Here is an 18,706-nt window from a genome sequence, read left to right as displayed (position 1 = left end):
CTGTTTGAGCTGACTGTTATCATTGATACATTGGATAATCTAACTCTGTGCAACACTGTGAGGGAGGTAGAAGACAGAACAAAGAAGTTAACTTTCAAACAACATTTTAATATTTACAATGTAAAAGATGTTTATGACAAAAACAGGAGACCACACCGGTGCCATACTGTCACCAAGATTCTATTCTGGATGACAGTAAAGATAGAGAATGGATTCTCAGGATTCCCATGGAAGAGTGTGTCGTTATGTCTATGTACAGTATGTATGCATGTATGTAAGTGTATGTACAGTACGTATGTGAGTATCTTGGACCCCTGTAGACCGTTCTCAGCTCTCAAATAGTTTTTTGAAGGCGGAGCTGATCTCCTGGATCATGTCTGTGGTGGTGGTGGCTCGCCAATGTTTGTGAAAGGCCTGTTTGTTACACTGTCTGGTCAGAGAACAGGCCCCGAACGCTGCCACCACTGACGGGTTCACACTGAGGCAGAGATTGGAGAACATATTACAGTTACGGCAATGACAAATAAACGGTCCAATTAGGCCAACTAAGTAACAATGGCAGCCCCTTCTAATGTTCTCATAGAACTATATTCATTTTGGCCATGTCAGTGTATAAGCACATAATGGTAATGAATATGGTACCTTTTGGTCATGTCTGCTGAGGAGGTATATGCCCAGTGTGCCAGCACTCCCAGAGAGCCAGATAGGAGGTCACCTTGTCCCCCACACCTACACCCGCTGCCCTCCTGTCTGCACAAGATCACTGGACGTCACAGAGACACAGGACACAGTCAGAGCTTTACAGGAAATTGTGTGAATGTCGCATTTAGTCTAAGTGTAGCTGTGCGTGTGCGCGTGACAGACACTAACCCTTGTTGCCGTCAGTGATAAGGTCGTCCTCCCCCTTGAGCACCACAGTCAGGTTGCCCATGGCAACACTGAGCTCCATGGCACTCCTCTGATGGTCACTGCTATCCAGAGGCTCATGGTGCTGAAAAAGACAGACAGACAGTAGGATAATGATAAACACACAACACACACAGAGCTGAACTGGCAGACTCACCATAGCCTCATACAACTGGGTGAATTCCATGTAGTTGGGAGTGAGGATGCCCTTCTTGTACCCTTGGATGACTGATGGTTGCTGAGCAACCAGCCACAGCCCGTCCTATTGGTGGAACATACAATCACTGCACATCTTTGTGAAGAAATCTAAATCTATTAACAAAGTGAAAATATGTTTTGTGTATAGTACTTACTGCATCAATAACTATAGGGATATCTCTTGCTTTGGACTTCTCAATTACTTCCTGAAGAGAAAAAAAGTCATGAAAACATTGGTAATATGTCAACTGTCAACTAAAATTGACTGTGTGTGTGTGTGTGTGTTCAGTGTCCCATGTGCCTTGGCGGTTTTCAGCAGCATTTCGTCTCTGCCCAGCCCCGGGCCCACCACCAGGCAGTGAAGTCTGGGGAGCCATTTCTCTATCTCCTCCACTGCATTGGGGCTGTCCCTATAGATAATATTAACACAGTTATCATCAACAAAGACATCCATTATATGCACACTGCTTACAAATAGGCTTCCATTCCTAGACAGAACTTACAGCACAGGATGAACTATGAGCTCCGGACTGTAGGATTTGATCACTGTTGCTGCAGCTTTAGCGCAGAATACGTGTGACACGTCGGCCCCCTGGGAAGTGATACAGCAGAGGTTTTGTCATCATATCAATGTCTTTCCCAGAGTAAAAAATGACACAGGACCAAGAAAGCTACTTTGTGCTTACCACTTTCAATGCAGAGATAGCAGCAAAGTACGGAGCTCCTGTATACCTTACCATGACAAGAAAAACAATCAGAAAGAAGGATACAAAGAAGAACATTTTAGAATATCTTTGGTACCTCACACAATATGGGTATACTCCAGAAAACCTTAATTTAGAAATCCAAGTTAAAGGTGGGGCTGGGTCACTTGGATAACTTACTCCTGACATCCCCCAATAATCGCAATCTGCCCATCTTGGCCTTTGTGCTTTTTAGACGTCAGCTGAGGGACTATATTCTTCACCAGTGGAAGGATATCATCCATTCCTCGGCGTGCTGCTGTCCCAAGGGAGAAGGAGCGCTCGAGGACTGAAAAAGGAGAGAAGTATTCAGAGTTTACTTAAAACTTGTCACTTCCCTGCGCTAACTGCTTGTGTGTGCATTTAGTTCAGCCTAGATGTCTTTGTGGGTCTGTTTCAGCCTTATTCAGTTCTGTTTGACCTGTTGACAAGCAGTCTCACCAGAGCTGGCCATTGGTTAAACACAGGCCAACTGAGTAAGAGAAGCAAATACCTAAACCTGCGTTGGACTGTGGTTGACTGTGGTAGCTGGGCCACTCAGCCTGGGACTGCGGATGACTGTGGTGGCTGGGCCACTCAGCCTGGGGCTGGGGCGAGCGGACTCGGCGGTGACTCGACCGACCACGCCTCATTTGGCCAGAGGCGGACATGGGCACACCTGGCTGCATGGACTCCATGGTATTCAGAGCAGGCGGCATTGCTGTGTTTGGGGTAGCTGTGGCGACAGGGTTCCTGGTGGCGATGCTGGAAAACATCTGTCCCAACACCTGGAGCATGTGGAGCTCACGGGCATGTTTGGCTTCTCGCCGGTGGTCCTCGGCCTGCAGACGCTGCTCCTCCATCTGGTAGAAGTTCTGCTCAGCACTTTGCTCCAGGAGGCGCTTCGTCACACTGTCCAGGGCCAGGTCGGCGTGCCGCTTCTTGGGTCGCTTGGAGGATGGCCCACCAGCTGACTGGCTGCTGATCTGTCTGACTGTAGTGCCTGTTGAGGAGGAGTGGATGGAGGTTTGAGAGCTGCCACTGTGGTAGTATTGGTATACTAGCTATCGTTGATTTCGCAAATACGGGCACTTTTTTGGATGTTTTTGAAAATGAAACCTCTTGAAACTTTTTTTAATCTATATGAATATTTTCTTCACTCTATCCGGAAACAAGATCAAATAGTAGCTGAGACCATACTATTTAAGAGTAGAAAGATTTTTTATAGGTTTCCCCAAATACCTGAGGGGAAATGTCAATACCACCACGTCATAAAATTGTCCATATATGCCTTGATGAAACTCAGAAACATGTATTTACCACATCAAAATCTTAATATTTGACATTTTAGGAATTATCTTAAGAACAAGCATATACAAGGTTCACATATGGGAATCATAATCAATATCAATTGTAATTTTAATACACATTTAATACACATTTACCGTGATGGTAATGACAGTGTGGTGGAAATTACATTTCATATAAAACTTAAAAATACCATTAAATATTTTGAACGTCACAGTTGTACATGTTTCATTTTATTGAAGATATAGAACACAATTCAAAACCTCAAAAAACAAAAGGTTACATGCCTCAAGAACTTAAAGCGTATTTTAGAACAATTGTTGGATTCAATGCATTAGGCAGAAATACATCTACAAGGTTGTAAACACTAGTTGACATTAAACAAATTGTTGTTCACTGGCTGCAGTCTATTGATTCAGGCTCATGAGACAGGTATGTGCTCACTCAAGACTCTATTGCTTAACGAGAGAGCAAATTTCCTCCCAGACTGCGCCATCAGGCATCATATGCCGTTTAGTCACTGGATGAGGCTCAGGGACAAGCCCAAGCACATTCTCTGGTTGGTACCATACAATTTCCTCTCTCGTTGGCCAAAATAATCTGTTTGCTCTCACACGACTCATCGTCTTGACTAGAGCACTGCTCTCTGCATCAACATCTTGTATAATACCAGGGTAAGGGTATTCATATTTCACAACACACCACTTTCCAATCAGTCTCTCATGTATGTCTGCAATGGGCAGTTTTGCACTACGAAATAGTTGTGGTGCAGTGCAGGTTGAAATGAAGATTGTGCTTTGTCTGCCTCTGTTGAATTATCACGGTCTGTGGCCCAAAACAATCACAGATGTGGAGTTGAGCACCAACAACTGAGAGCTCTCCATGTGATTTGTCCTGTAATGGCAGTGATGATCTGTAAACAACATAGAACATTTCTTAAATTGATGAATATACAGGAAATCTCTAACACATTCTGTTAACACCTTCAGTAAACACATAAATGACTTAGAATGAAAAGATAGTGATTTGAAAATCTACAATTTGATCTACATTTTGTAATTACAAATCTATAGTTTTACATGAAACATATTACCTGGTGTATTTTCATTGTTCCACGGATCGTCTCAATACGATCTGGAAGCAGAGGATCAATATTCTCAATCTCTTGCTCTGTGACGTAAAAGAGCTTCACATTTGACTGCTCTTTGGAAAGTTCCTCGTAGAACCCTTCCATTCTGAAGGTCATTTTCTCTTGCCACTATGGAATGAACTTCTCTTCACAGCTGCACCGATTTCATCCGCAGGACCTTTCCCATGTCCAGACTCCAAAAAATCCCATGTGACCTTCTGAAAGCCCAGTTGAAATGGAATTGTGCTCAGGTAGAATACATTATTCTTGAATCTGTACTGTGTGGTTGGTGCATCTATTACAACATGGAAGACAGTGGCAAATGGATTCAACTCATGAAGGTGGCAGAGAACTTTGGAGAGATGACTGATACATTTTGCCATTACCACCACATTGTCCTTACCATCACAGTTCATTATGTGGTGGTAATTACATGTGGTGGGAAATACATTTTTACAGTATTTGGTCATAAAGAGCAGGGATTCTTGCATGAAGTCGAACATCAAACATACAATGTATCCTAAATAATTATTTGAAATTATAGCCTATTTGATAATGAAGTACAATATCTCAAAACATATTTACCTTTATTTTCTCTCATTTCCTGGCATCAAACTCTGAATCTCCCTCAATGAGCTCCACTGTCTCTATTCATATCCATAATAACCAAGTACACAAACTTTAAAAAAAAATATATATTATGTAATTTGCTTGTCCTCGCAGTGGCAGACCACGTGTAACAACACCTGCACAGGATCGGTACATCCGAACATCACACCTGCGGGCTTGTAGGCCTGTTGTAAAGGCAGGTCCTCACCAGACATCAACAGCAACAACGTTGCCTATGGACACAAACCCACCATCGCTGGACCAGACAAGACTGGCAAAAAAGTGCTCTTCACTGACGAGTCGCAGTTTTGTCTCACGAGGGGTGATGGTCAGATTCACGTTTATCGTCCAAAGAACGAGCGTTACACTGAGGCCTGTACTCTGGAGCGGGATCGGTTTGGATTTGGAGGTGGAGGGTCCGTCATGGTCTGGGGCTGTGTGTCACAGCATCATCGGCCTGAGCTTGTTGTCATTGCAGGCAATCTCAACGCTGTGCGTTACAGGGAAGACATCCTCCTCCCTCATGTGCTACCCTTCCTGCAGGCTCATCCTGACATGTCCCTCCAGCATGACAATGCCACCAGCCATACTGCTCGTTCTGTGCGTGATTTCTTGCAAGACAGGAATGTCAGTGTTCTGCCATGGCCAGCGAAGAGCCCGGATCTCAATCCCATTGAGCACATCTGGGATCTGTTGGATCGGTGGGTGAAGGCCAGGGTCATTCCTCCCAGAAATGTCCAGGAACTTGCAGGTGCCTTGGTGGAAGAGTGGGGTAACATCTCACAGCAAGAACTGGGAAATCTGGTGCAGTCCATGAGGAGGAGATGCACTGCAGTACTTAATGCAGCTGGTGGCCACACCAGATACTGACTGTTACTTTCGATTTATTTTGACCCTGCCTTTGTTCAGGGCCACATTATTCCATATCTGTTAGTCACGTCTGTGGAACTTGTTCAGTTTATGATGTCTCAGTTGTTGAATCTTGTTATGTTCAAACAAATATTTACACATGTTAACTTTGCTGAAAATAAACACAGTTGACAGTGAGAGGACGTTTCTTTTTTTGCTGAGTTTATATAGTTTCCATTTTACTCTTTTTTAATCAGGTGCATTAAATATTTTCACTGAAAGCTGAAAAATAAGTTACGGTAATTTTACTCTACTTAATGGATGTGAAATAATAAATTGTATCTTAAAAATCAAACCCTGCGACACAAAAAGGCCTGTATTTGCAAAATAATCCATATAACAATGTAACGACATGCCATACTAATGGTACTTACTATTTCCCACTGTCACAGGGGTGGGAGGGTATTCGAGCTTCACTTGTGTTTCTGGGTAGGAGCTTTCCCCTGTGCTCTCCAAGTATGGGTCCTGTGGAGGGTCTGTGTCCACTTCCTCCTCGGTCTCATCCCCCACGGCCCCACTGTCTAACAACTCCTGGGGGTCAATCTGGGGACGGCAGCTTAGTATCGTCTCCATGGCATCGTAGAACTTGCAGATTTTGTGGTATTGTCCGTTGTTCCTCAGGTTGCCCTCCTTGGCCAGGATAAACTGCCTTTTCAGGCTTTTGATTCGCACCCTACACTGCTCTGGGGTTCTTTCGAACCCCATAATTACCAACCTTCTGGCGACGTCGCGGTAGACATGACTGTTTCGGAAGTTTCCGCCCAACGCCGTCTGGATGTCCCGCTCCCCCCAGATATTCAGCAAGGTTCTGGTTTCGACATCCGACCAGAGAAAGCCCCGTGTTGAATTGGCGAGCATAATTAGCAGGTGCGAGAACAACTGATGCGTAATTTCTTTTAAAGCAAGGTCAACCTGTATCAAACCTCGACATTCAGAGCCTGATTAAGAAAGGCTAGGTAACAGGTAACATTTTACCTGGACATGGATGGTGCACATTCAGCAGCCAGATGTTGTTTTTCAGACAATGCACTTTCATACAATGGAGATTAGTGTCTGCAAAACTGATTATGGGCCCCCACCATACACTCGAGTACCGCAACATAAACGGTCATTGATATCCGGAATCCTTGGGACGTCACTACCCCCTTTGAAGATGAAATGCAAAATGGTTAAGGTAGGGTTAGGGTTTAAGGTAGGGACGTCCCAAGGATTCCGAATAGCAATGACCTAAAACAACGGCCAGGGACAGCATGTGTACTACATCACAGGGATTAGCTCACAGAGCTCCACTGGGTCCTAAAGGAAATAGGACGATTCAGGGATTGTGGTGTATAAAAAGTGACAGCGACATAATTTTAAAAAGCAGTACAGTATTTTTTGTTTCCACTTTAACTTCATCGTTCATATAGGTTACAGCAATCAACAGTAGAGGCAAAAGACAACCAAATATCCAAGTTCCATGTTTGCATGATTCGGTCATGCTCTTGCGAGCCTATTAGAAGCCGTAGGTAAACCGTGTAATGAGAGGCGGCGCGCACACACTGACAGTTCTTACTTAGACACGAATTGTGAGTTACTGCTGAAAATAGGATAGATAGACGCTTCACTGGGATGAGAGGCGCTAAAAGATCCAAACAAAAACAGGAAGTGTGTTGATAGGAGCATAAAGCTAGATAAAGGACTTCGAGTAAGTAGACAATGGACCTGATCGGACAGCTCAGAGCCTCTGCTCTTTTCTGTCCATAAGAAACATTTGGATTGGTGGAAGAGGCAGGGCAGGAACAAGGAAGGCGGGTGGTCAGTTTCGCCTTTTTTCTTTCCCCGATGAGTTTGTGGTGTTTTGCTTTGAAAATAGAAGTAAAAAAATATATGTGCCAATATAGGTCTGACAGCGATCTCCATTTTGAAGTAGTTAATTTTCTTCTTCACGATTGGCTGATCCCTCCTGATGTCCCGGTTGGACATGACTCCAACAGGGTTATCAGGAGGGATCAGCCAATAAAGTCGGACATTCCACCCAGTTGACTACATTAAAATGGTGGAAGCCCTCAATGGCACTTTTCATGCTAAAATGCCCTGAAGGCCACTAGAGGCCTCCAGAGCTATATAATAATACAGTATAATATCAAATCGTATTAGTCACATGCACCGAATACAACAAGTGTAGTAGACCTTACAGTGAAATGCTTACTTATGAGCCCCTAACCGACAGTGCAGTTTAAAAAAAATACAGATAGGAATAAGAGATAAAATGTAACAAGTAATTAAAGAGGAGTAAGTAAAAAAAAAAAAAAAAATTATATACAGGGGGTGTGCGGGGGCACCGGTTAGTTGAGGTAGTATGTACATGTAGGTAGAGATAATTGAAGTGACTATGCATAGATGACAACAGAGAGTGGCAGTGGTGTGGAGAGGGGAGCGGGGGCAATGTGAATAGTCTGGGTAGCTATTTGACTAGATGTTCAGGAGTATTATGGCTTTGGGAGTAGAAGCTGTTTTGAAGCCTCTTGGACCTAGACTTGGCGCTCCGGTACCGCTTGCCTTGCGGTAGCAGAGAGAACATTCTATGACTAGGGTGGCTGGAGTCTTAGACAATTTTTAGGGCCTTCCTCTGACACCGACTGGTATAGAGGTCCTGGATGGCAGGAAGCTTGGCCCCAGTGATGTACTGGGCCGTACAGTCTACCCTCAGTAGTGCCTTGCAGTCAGAGACCGAGCAGTTGCCATACCAGGCAGTGATGCAACCAGTCAGGATGCTCTCGATGGTGCAGCTGTAGAACCTTTTGAGGATCTGGGGACCCATGCCAAATCTTTTCAGTCTCCTTAGGGGTAATATACAGTACCAGTCAAAAGTTTGGACACACCTACTGATTCCAGGCTTTTTCTTTCTTTCTTTTTCTTTATTCAACATTGCAGAATAATAGTGAAGACATCAAAACTATGAACTAACACTTATGGAATCATGTAATACCCCACCCCAAAAAGTGTTAAACAAATCAAAATATATATTAGATTTGAGATTATTCAAAGTAGCCACCCTTTGCCGCCTTGATGACAGCTTTGCACACTCTTGGCATTCTCTCAACCAGCTTCATGAGGTAGTCACCTGGAATGCATTTCAATTAACAGGTGTGCCTTGTTAAAAGTTAATTTGTGTAATTTATTTGCTTCTTAATGAGTTTGAGGCAATAAGTTGTGTTGTGACAAGGTATTTTTGGTATTTATTATGGATCCCTATTAGCTGATGCCAAGGCAGTAGCTACTCTTCCTGGGGTCCGGCAAAATGAAGTCAGTTAAACAATTTTGAAAACATTACAATACATTCATTACATAATTCACAACACACTAAATGTGTGCCCTCAGGCCCATAGTCCACTACCAGATATCTACAATGCAAAGTCCATGTATATGTGTGTGTATAGTGAGTATGTTATCGTGTGTGTGTGTATGCATGTGTCTGTTTGTGTTACTTCACACAGTCCCTCTGTTCCATAAGGTGTATTTTTACCTGCTTTTTAAATCTGATTCTACTGCTTGCATCAGTTACCTGATGTGGAAAAGAGTTTCATGTAGTCATGGCTCAACGTAGTACTGTGCGCCTCCCAAAGTCTGTTCTGGACTTGGGGACTGTGAAGAGACCTCTGGTGGCATGTCTTGTGGGGTATGCATGTGTGTCCGAGCTGTGTGCTAGTATTTTAAAACAGACAGCTCTGTACCTTCAGCACCTCTTACAAAAATAAGAAATTAGGAAGTCAATCTCTCTTCCACTTTGAGCCATGGGAGATTGATGCATGTCATTAATGTTGTTGTTAGTGTTAAGAAGGCAGAGCAGCACTTTATTATGGACAGACTTCTCCCCATCTTAGCTACTGTTGTATGTTTTGACCATGACAGTTTACATTCCAGGGTTACTCCAGGCAGTTTAGTCACCTCAACTTGCTCATTTTACACATGATTTATTATGAGATGTAGTTGAGGTTTAGGGTTTAGTGAATGATTTTTCTCAAATACAATGCTTTTAGTTTTGGAAATATTTAGGACTAACTTATTCCTTGCTACCCATTCCGAAACTAACTGCAACTCTTTAATATGTAGCTAGATGTAGTAGGCTAATGTTAACCAGGTAGCCTAAGACAACAAAAACTAAAAGTGTGTACTGTATGACAGAGTCATGGACCATTTAGGCTGTATCACAACCGGCCGTGATTGGGAGTCCCATAGGGCAGTGCACAATTGACCCAGCGTCGTCCGGGTTTAGCCGGTGTAGGCTGTCATTGTAAATACGAATTTGTTCCTAACTGGACTTGCTTAGTTAAATAAAAGGTTAAAAAAAAGAGAAAAAAAATACATTTAGGCAACATGAAAGAGGAGGATGGCAAATGTCAAAGTCGGGTGAGTCAACATGTTTTTCTACTTATGCACACATACACAGAAGTCAGTAACATGGACAGCCACATGATATCTAGCTTACGTTGATTGGACTAAATTGTTTTTGGAATCTTTTAGTTGTCGCTGTATTAGGTGATTTGATGATGTAGAAATGTTGAAGTTGAAATGGTGCTGGAATAGTGGAGGCAGCTCCCCTTTTCCTTGCAATAACTATAACATTAACTTGACTGATCTGTAGGTCACGTTACTGTTTGTTACATGCAATATGCTTTGTGGACTTCACCAGACAGATGTTGCTCTCCGATTTTGGGATGAAACAAAAGGTGTGGTTGAATTTATTCTGCCACGGTGTCTTCTTATTGCCTCTGCCTATATATATATATATATATATATATATATATATACAGTGCCTTGCGAAAGTATTCGGCCCCCTTGAACTTTGCGACCTTTTGCCACATTTCAGGCTTCAAACAAAGATATAAAACTGTATTTTTTTGTGAAGAATCAACAACAAGTGGGACACAATCATGAAGTGGAACGACATTTATTGGATATTTCAAACTTTTTTAACAAATCAAAAACTGAAAAATTGGGCATGCAAAATTATTCAGCCCCCTTAAGTTAATACTTTGTAGCGCCACCTTTTGCTGCGATTACAGCTGTAAGTCGCTTGGGGTATGTCTCTATCAGTTTTGCACATCGAGAGACTGAATTTTTTTCCCATTCCTCCTTGCAAAACAGCTCGAGCTCAGTGAGGTTGGATGGAGAGCATTTGTGAACAGCAGTTTTCAGTTCTTTCCACAGATTCTCGATTGGATTCAGGTCTGGACTTTGACTTGGCCATTCTAACACCTGGATATGTTTATTTTTGAACCATTCCATTGTAGATTTTGCTTTATGTTTTGGATCATTGTCTTGTTGGAAGACAAATCTCCGTCCCAGTCTCAGGTCTTTTGCAGACTCCATCAGGTTTTCTTCCAGAATGGTCCTGTAATTTGGCTCCATCCATCTTCCCATCAATTTTAACCATCTTTCCTGTCTCTGCTGAAGAAAAGCAGGCCCAAACCATGATGCTGCCACCACCATGTTTGACAGTCGGGATGGTGTGTTCAGGGTGATGAGCTGTGTTGCTTTTACGCCAAACATAACGTTTTGCATTGTTGCCAAAAAGTTCAATTTTGGTTTCATCTGACCAGAGCACCTTCTTCCACATGTTGGTGTGTCTCCCAGGTGGCTTGTGCCAAACTTTAAACAACACTTTTTATGGATATCTTTAAGAAATGGCTTTCTTCTTGCCACTCTTCCATAAAGGCCAGATTTGTGCAATATACGACTGATTGTTGTCCTATGGACAGAGTCTCCCACCTCATCTGTAGATCTCTGCAGTTCATCCAGAGTGATCATGGGCCTCTTGGCTGCATCTCTGATCAGTCTTCTCCTTGTATGAGCTGAAGGTTTAGAGGGACGGCCAGGTCTTGGTAGATTTGCAGTGGTCTGATACTCCTTCCATTTCAATATTATCGCTTGCACAGTGCTCCTTGGGATGTTTAAAGCTTGGGAAATCTTTTTGTATAGAAATCCGGCTTTAAACTTCTTCACAACAGTATCTCGGACCTGCCTGGTGTGTTCCTTGTTCTTCATGATGCTCTCTGCGCTTTTAACGGACCTCTGAGACTATCACAGTGCAGGTGCATTTATACGGAGACTTGATTACACACAGGTGGATTGTATTTATCATCATTAGTCATTTAGGTCAACATTGGATCATTCAGAGATCCTCACTGAACTTCTGGAGAGAGTTTGCTGCACTGAAAGTAAAGGGGCTGAATAATTTTGCACGCCCAATTTTTCAGTTTTTGATTTGTTAAAAAGTTTGAAATATCCAATAAATGTCGTTCCACTTCATGATTGTGTCTCACTTGTTGTTGATTCTTCACAAAAAATACAGTTTTATATCTTTATGTTTTAAGCCTGAAATGTGGCAAAAGGTCGCAAAGTTCAAGGGGGCCGAATACTTTCGCAAGGCACTGTATATATATATATATATATATATATATATATATATATATATATACACACACACACACACGTATGTGAACACCCCTTCAAAATGAGTGAATTCGGCTATTTCAGCCATACCCATTGCTGACGGGTGTATAAAATCGAGCACAAAGCCATGCAACATTGGCAGTGGAATGGCCTTACTGAAAAGCTCTGTGACTTTCCAATAAGTCAGTTCATCAATTTGCTGCCCTGCTAGAGCTGCCCCGGTTATTGTGAAGTAGAAATGTTTAGGAGCAACAATGGCTCAGCTGCGAAGTGGTAGGCCACACAAGGTCACAGAACAGGACTGACGAGTGCTGAAGCGAGTAGCGCATAAAAATAGTTTGTCCTCGGTTGCAACACTCACTACAGAGTTCCAAACTGCCTCTGAAAGCAACATCAGCACGTGAACTGTTCATATGGAGCTTCATGAAATGGGTTTCCATGGCCGAGCAGGCGCACACAAGCCTAAGATCCCCATGCGCAATGCTAAGCGTTGGCTGGAGTGGTCTAAAGCTCGCTGCCATTGGACTCTGGAGCAGTGGAAACACGCTTCACCATCTGGCAGTCTGACAGACTGCCCCAATGCTACCTGCCCCAATGCATAGTGCCAACTGTAAAGTTTGGTGGTAGAGGAATAATGGTCTGGGGCTGTTTTTCATGGTTCGGACTAGGCCCTTTAGTTCCAGTGGAGGAAAATATTAACACTACAGCATACAATGACATTTTAAGGCCATTCTGTGCTTCCAATTTTGTGGCAACAGTTTGGGGAAGCCCCTTTCCTATTTCAGCATGACAATGTCCCCATGCACAAAGCGAGGTCCATACAGAAATGGTTTGATGAGATTGGTGTGGAAGAACTTGACTGGCCTGCACAGAGCCCTGACCTCAACCCCATCTAACACCTTTGGGATGAATTGGAACGCTGACTGCAAGCCAGGCTTAAATCGCCCAACCTCTCTAACACTCTTGCGGCTGAATGGAAGCATGTCCCCGTAGCAATGTTCCAACATCTAGTGGGAAGCCTTCCCAGAAGAGTGGAAGCTGTTATAGCAGCAAAGGAGTGGCCAACTCCATATTAATGCCCATGATTTTGGAATGAGATGTTCGACGAGCAGGTCCACATACTTTTGCTCATGTAGTGCATATTAAGGTGGCAAGGCATATGAACTAACAGGTTATGGAGCAAACAACTCAATTATCACAACACACTTTTCCCCCCTGGCTTGGCTTCCCCAGTGATTTTACCCACACACAGCTACTGCAAGGGACACATAGGTCAACAAATATATTTGGTAGTTATTCATCTGATTGCTAAAGTTGATTTAAAAAAAAATCCATTAACCAGCCATCTATCTTGAAACTTCTGGTGGAAGCTAGCTAACGGTAGCTTACTCCTACCAACAGAGTTCACCTTAGCTAGTAAGCAAACAAGCAAGGTGGACTCCAGCTAGATTTCAAGAAAATGAGCTAGCTACATAATTGGTAGCTATATTCTAAAGACTAGTCAGTTACTGACAATGACTATTTTTGTCAAACTACTTTGTTCCCCTGCTTGTTTATTTATGCATGTATGTGTGACCTAAAGTTGTCAAGAAAAATGCACCTCCTAATTTTACTGCAAATAGTCTGTTGTTTTCATATCATTTGGCTGATTAGGGGGCTTGTGCACATTTACATGTGTTACTGGCTAAGATCATTCTTATTCATGTTTTTGTTGTATTTCAGGTGGTGGCATTGCTGATAGGCCAGTATGCTGATAGGCCAGGGGCCATATTCACAATGAATCTCAAGAGTAGGAGTACTAATTTTAGGATCAGTTTTGCCTTCACACTGAGTACAATTACATTGTCAATGAGGAGGTTATCCTAGATAACCATCCCCACTCAGACGCTTTGTGAATATGGGCCTTGGAAGAAAGCTGTTGCCAAATACCTTGCACAGCAGTCATTTCACCACAGGACCCTAGAGCAGGGGTAGGCAACCCTGTTCTTGGAGTGCCACAGGTACTGCAGGATTTTAGTTTGCTTCGTTGCGGAACGGTTTGTACTGAGTGCCACGTTTTCCCAAAACGTTCTTGAACAGACTTTGAGATACGTTTGCTCCGTTGGGTGGGTGTGGCTTGAAGCAATGAGTGAGGTATTTTAAAGGGCAACGGGTGCATTTTGAATCCACGACCCAACCCCTCCCTGTTTTTCAACTGGTCGTTCAGTACAGCTACATTTCCATTCAACAGAATGTTCTATTAAGTTTTTATGTGCTGAACGCAGCCCTGACCAACTCAGCTAATTGATCAGCGACTGGCTAAATTCAACACACCTGGTCTTCCAGGTCGGTTAAATCAATCATTGACTAATCATTGACCGGCCCTAGAGGCATTAGTCAATGCTTATGAACTGAATATTGAATGTGAATTTCAACCTATCAAATTCAATTTTATTGGTCACATAAGCATATTTAGCAGATGTTATTGCGGGTGTAGCGAAATGCTTGTTTTCCTAGCTCCAACAATGCTGTAGTATCTAACAATTCACAACAATACACACAAATCTAAAAGTAAAATAATGGAATTAGGAAATATATAAATATTAGGATAAGCAATGTCTAAGTGGCATTGACTAAAATACAGTACAGTATATACATATGAAATTAGTAAAACAGTATGTAAACATTATTAATGTGACCAGTGATTCCATGTCTATGTACATAGGGCAGCAGCCTATAAGGTGCAGGGTTGAGTAACCAGGTGTTAACCGGCTAGTAATGGCTATTTAACAGTCTTTTGGCCTTGCGATAGACTGAGAAACAGCTTCTCTCTGTCCCAGATTTGATGCACCTGTACTGACCTCGCCTTCTGAATGATAGCGGGGTGAACAGGCTAGTAATCCGGCCTACTACTGTTGTATCATCTGCAAACTTGATGATTGAGTTGGTGCATGGCCACGCAGACATGGGTGAACAGGGAGTATAGGAGGGGGCTGAGTATGCACCCTTGTGGGGCTCCTGTGTTGAGGATCAGCATAGTGGAGGTGTTGTTTGCTACCTTCACTGCCTGGGGGCAGTCCGTCAGGAAGTCCAGGACCCAGTTGCACAGGGCGGGGTTTAGACCCAGGGCCCCGAGCTTAATGATAAGCTTGGAGAGTATAATGGCATTGAATGCTGAGCTATAGTCAATGAATAGCATTCTTACATAGGTATTCCTCTTGTCCAGTTTGGATAAGGCAGTGTGCAGTGCAATGGTGATTGCATCATCTGTGGATATATTGGGGCGGTATGCAAATTGAAGAGGGTCTAGGGTGTCATGTAAGGTGGAGGTGAAATGATCCTTAACTAGCCTCTCAAAGCACTTTATGATGGTGACAAAAATGAGTGCTACGGAGCGATAATAATTTACTTCAGTTACCTTTGCTTTCTTGGGTACAGGAACAATGGTGGACATCTTGAAGCAAGTGGGGACAGCAGACTGGGATAAGGAGAGATTGAATATGTCTATAAAACACTCCAGCCAGCTGGTCTGCGCATGCTCTGAGGACGCGGCTAGGGATGCCGTCTGGGCCGGCAGACTTGTGAGGGTTAACACGCATAAATGTCTTACTCACGTCGGCCACGGAGAAGGAGAGCCCACAGTCCTTGGTAGCTGGCCGTGTCAGTGGCACTGTGTTATCCTCAAAGCAGGCAAATGTGTTTAAGCTTGTCCCGGAGCAAGACGCCACGTCGCGGACACCGACTGGTTTTCCCTTTGTAGTATGTGATTGTAGACCCTGCCACATACGTCTCGTGTCTGAGCCGTTGAATTCCTCTTTGTCTCTGTACTGACATTTTGCCTGTTTGATTGCCTTATGGAGGGAATAATTGCACTGTTTGTATTCAACCATATTCCCAGTCACCTTGCCGTGGTTAAATGCGGTGGTTCGCGCTTTCAGTTTGGTATGGGTAGGTTTTAATAGTCACAGTAGGAACGACATCCCCTATACACTTCCTGAAGAACACTAACAAAAGGGTTGAATTGTTCAGCAACATGGGCAGGAAATTCTAACATTTATTTTATTTATTTATTTCACCTATATTTAACCAAGTAGGCTAGTTGAGAACACCTTTATTTAACCAAGTAGGCTAGTTGAGAACACCTTTATTTAACCAAGTAGGCTAGTTGAGAACACCTTTATTTAACCAAGTAGGCTAGGTGAGAACACCTTTATTTAACCAAGTAGGCTAGTTGAGAACACCTTTATTTAACCAAGTAGGCTAGTTGAGAACAAGTTCTCATTTACAACTACGACCTGGCCAAGATAAAGCAAAGCATTTCGACACATACAACAACACAGAGTTACACATGGAATAAACAAACATACAATCAAGAATACAGTAGAAGAATATATATACAGCATGTACAAATGAGGTAGGATAAGAGAAGTAAGGCAATAAATAGGCCATGGTGGCTAAGTAATTACAATATAGCTATTAAACACTGGAGTGGTAGGGTGTGCAGAAGATGAATGTGCAAGTAGAGATACTGGGGTGCAAAGGAGCAAGATAAATAAATAAATACAGTATGGGGATGAGGTAGATTGGATGGGCTATTAACAGATGAGCTGTGTACAGGTGCCGTGATCTGTGAGCTGCTCTGACAGCTGGTGCTTAAAGCTAGTGAGGGAGGTAAGAGTCTCCAGCTTCAGAGATTTTTGCAGTTCGTTCCAGTCATTGGCAGCAGAGAAGTGGAAGGAGAGGCGGCCAAAGGAAGAATTGGCTCTGGGGGTGACCAGTGAGATATACCTACTGGAGCGCGTGCTACGGGTGGGTGCTGCTATGGTGACCAGTGAGCTGAGATAAGGCGGGGCTTTACCTAGCAGAGGCTTGTAGATGACCTGGAGCCAGTGGGTTTGGCGACGAGTATGACGCGAGGGCCAGCCAACGAGAGCGTACAGGTCGCAGTGGTGGGTAGTATATGGGGCTTTTGGTGACAAAATGGATGGCACTGTGATAGACTGCATCCAATTTGTTGAGTAGAGTGTTTGAGGCTATTTTGTAAATGACATCGCCGAAGTCGAGGATTGGTAGGATGATCAGTTTTACGAGGGTATGTTTGGCAGCATGAGTGAAGGATGCTTTGTTGCGATTAGGAAGCCGATTCTAGATTTAATTTTGGATTGCTTAATGCGAGTCTGGAAGGAGAGTTTACAGTCTAACCAGACACCTAGGTATTTGTAGTTGTCCACATATTCTAAGTCAGAAAGATCCAGAGTTGTGATTCTAGGCAGGCGGGCAGGTGCGGGCAGCGATTGGTTGAAGAGCATGCATTTAGTTTTACTTGCATTGAAGAGCAGTTGGAGGCCACGGAAGGAGAGTTGTATGGCATTGAAGCTCATCTGGAGATAAGTTAATACAGTGTCCAAAGAAGTGCCAGAGGTATACAGAATGGTGTTGTCCGCGTAGAGGTGGATCAGTAGGGATGACCAGGGACGTTCTCTTGATACGTGTGTGAATTTGACCTTTTTCCTGTACTGTTAAGCATTCAAATTGTAACTAGTACTTTTGGGTGTCAGGCAAAATGTATGGTGTTGAAAAGTACATAATATTCTTTAGGAATGTATTGAAGTAAAAGTTAAAGTTGTCAAAAATATAAATAGTAAATTCAAGTACAGATACCCCCAAAAATGACTAAAGTAGTACTTTAAAGTATTTTTACCTAAGTATTTTACACCACTGCCACCCACATATGTTTGCTTGACACCCCTTCATTATCATATCGGAGGAATAAATACAGAAATAAATGAAGAATAAAATGAAAGAAAGTGTGATTCATTATTTACATAATATTTTATCTATTTATGTGTGCAATTATTCACTCATCCATTTATTTATTTATCTATTTATGTGTGTATTTATGTATTTATTTATTTAAGTTTGGACACACCTACTCATTCAAGGGTTTTCCTTATTTTTACTATTTTCTACATTGTAGAATAATAGTGAAGACATCAAAACTATGAAATAACACATATGGAATCATGTAATAACCAAAAAAGTGTTAAACAAATCAAAATATATTTTATATTTGAGATTCTTCAAAGTCGCCACCCTTTGCCTTGATGACAGCTTTGCACACTCTTGGCATTCTCTCAACCAGCTTCATGAGGTCGTCACCTGGAATGCATTTCAATTAACAGGTGTGCCTTGTTAAAGTTAATTTGTGTAATTTCTTTCCTTCTTAATTGCATTTGAGCCAATCAGTTGTGTTGTGACAAGGTAGGGGTGGTATACAGAAGATAGCCCTATTTGGTAAAAGACCAAGTACATATAGCAATTACAGCTCAAATAAGCAAAGAGAAACGACAGTCCATGATTACTTTAAGACATGAAGGTCTGTCAATGCGTTTCTTCAAGTGCAGTCGCCAAAACTGGCTCTATGATGAAACTGTCTCTCATGAGCACCACCACAGGAAAGGAAGACCCAGAGTTACTTCTGCTGCAGAGGATGAATTAATTAGATTTA

General features: G+C 42.7%; 1 protein-coding gene across 7 annotated transcripts; it reads right to left on the bottom strand.

Moving 5' to 3' along the window:
• Positions 1 to 87: 87 nt before the first annotated feature.
• On the bottom strand, positions 88 to 14,315 carry LOC112241578 (ATP-dependent (S)-NAD(P)H-hydrate dehydratase). Of its 7 annotated transcripts, none has more exons than XM_024409658.2 (11): positions 14,149 to 14,315; positions 2,341 to 2,829; positions 1,989 to 2,136; positions 1,791 to 1,836; positions 1,608 to 1,696; positions 1,406 to 1,514; positions 1,260 to 1,310; positions 1,064 to 1,168; positions 871 to 991; positions 643 to 763; positions 88 to 478 (listed from the first exon to the last, which is right to left on the bottom strand). In XM_024409658.2, the coding sequence occupies exons 1-11, from the start codon at positions 14,162 to 14,164 to the stop codon at positions 328 to 330; spliced, it is 1,446 nt and encodes a 481-aa protein (XP_024265426.2). In that variant the 5' UTR covers positions 14,165 to 14,315; the 3' UTR covers positions 88 to 327. The 7 variants fall into 7 exon arrangements, with proteins under 7 accessions (XP_024265426.2, XP_042175762.1, XP_024265432.1 ...); XM_042319828.1 differs by lacking the exon at positions 14,149 to 14,315 and adding an exon at positions 6,156 to 7,660 and having other exon boundaries at positions 1,989 to 2,137; positions 2,390 to 2,829; XM_024409664.2 differs by lacking the exon at positions 14,149 to 14,315 and adding an exon at positions 6,757 to 7,659.
• Between the last annotated feature and the right edge of the window lie 4,391 nt (positions 14,316 to 18,706).

The sequence above is a fragment of the Oncorhynchus tshawytscha genome, linkage group LG03 (genome assembly GCF_018296145.1).
Source record: "Oncorhynchus tshawytscha isolate Ot180627B linkage group LG03, Otsh_v2.0, whole genome shotgun sequence".
In the NCBI taxonomy this organism is placed as follows: domain Eukaryota; kingdom Metazoa; phylum Chordata; class Actinopteri; order Salmoniformes; family Salmonidae; genus Oncorhynchus; species Oncorhynchus tshawytscha.
This window is presented reverse-complemented; position numbering and strand designations above follow the sequence as displayed.

What these genes read in the sequence shown, in the direction of transcription:
- LOC112241578 (XM_024409646.2), bottom strand. Translation starts at nt 6,639, where the DNA reads ATGCTCGCCAATTCAACACGGGGCTTTCTCTGGTCGGATGTCGAAACC. An exon ending in ATTATTGGGGGATGTCAGGA is followed by an intron (nt 1,837 to 1,988) that starts GTAAGTTATCCA and finishes TGTCATGGTAAG; the next exon opens with GTATACAGGAGCTCCGTACT. An exon ending in CCCAGTTGTATGAGGCTATG is followed by an intron (nt 992 to 1,063) that starts GTGAGTCTGCCA and finishes TGTCTTTTTCAG; the next exon opens with CACCATGAGCCTCTGGATAG.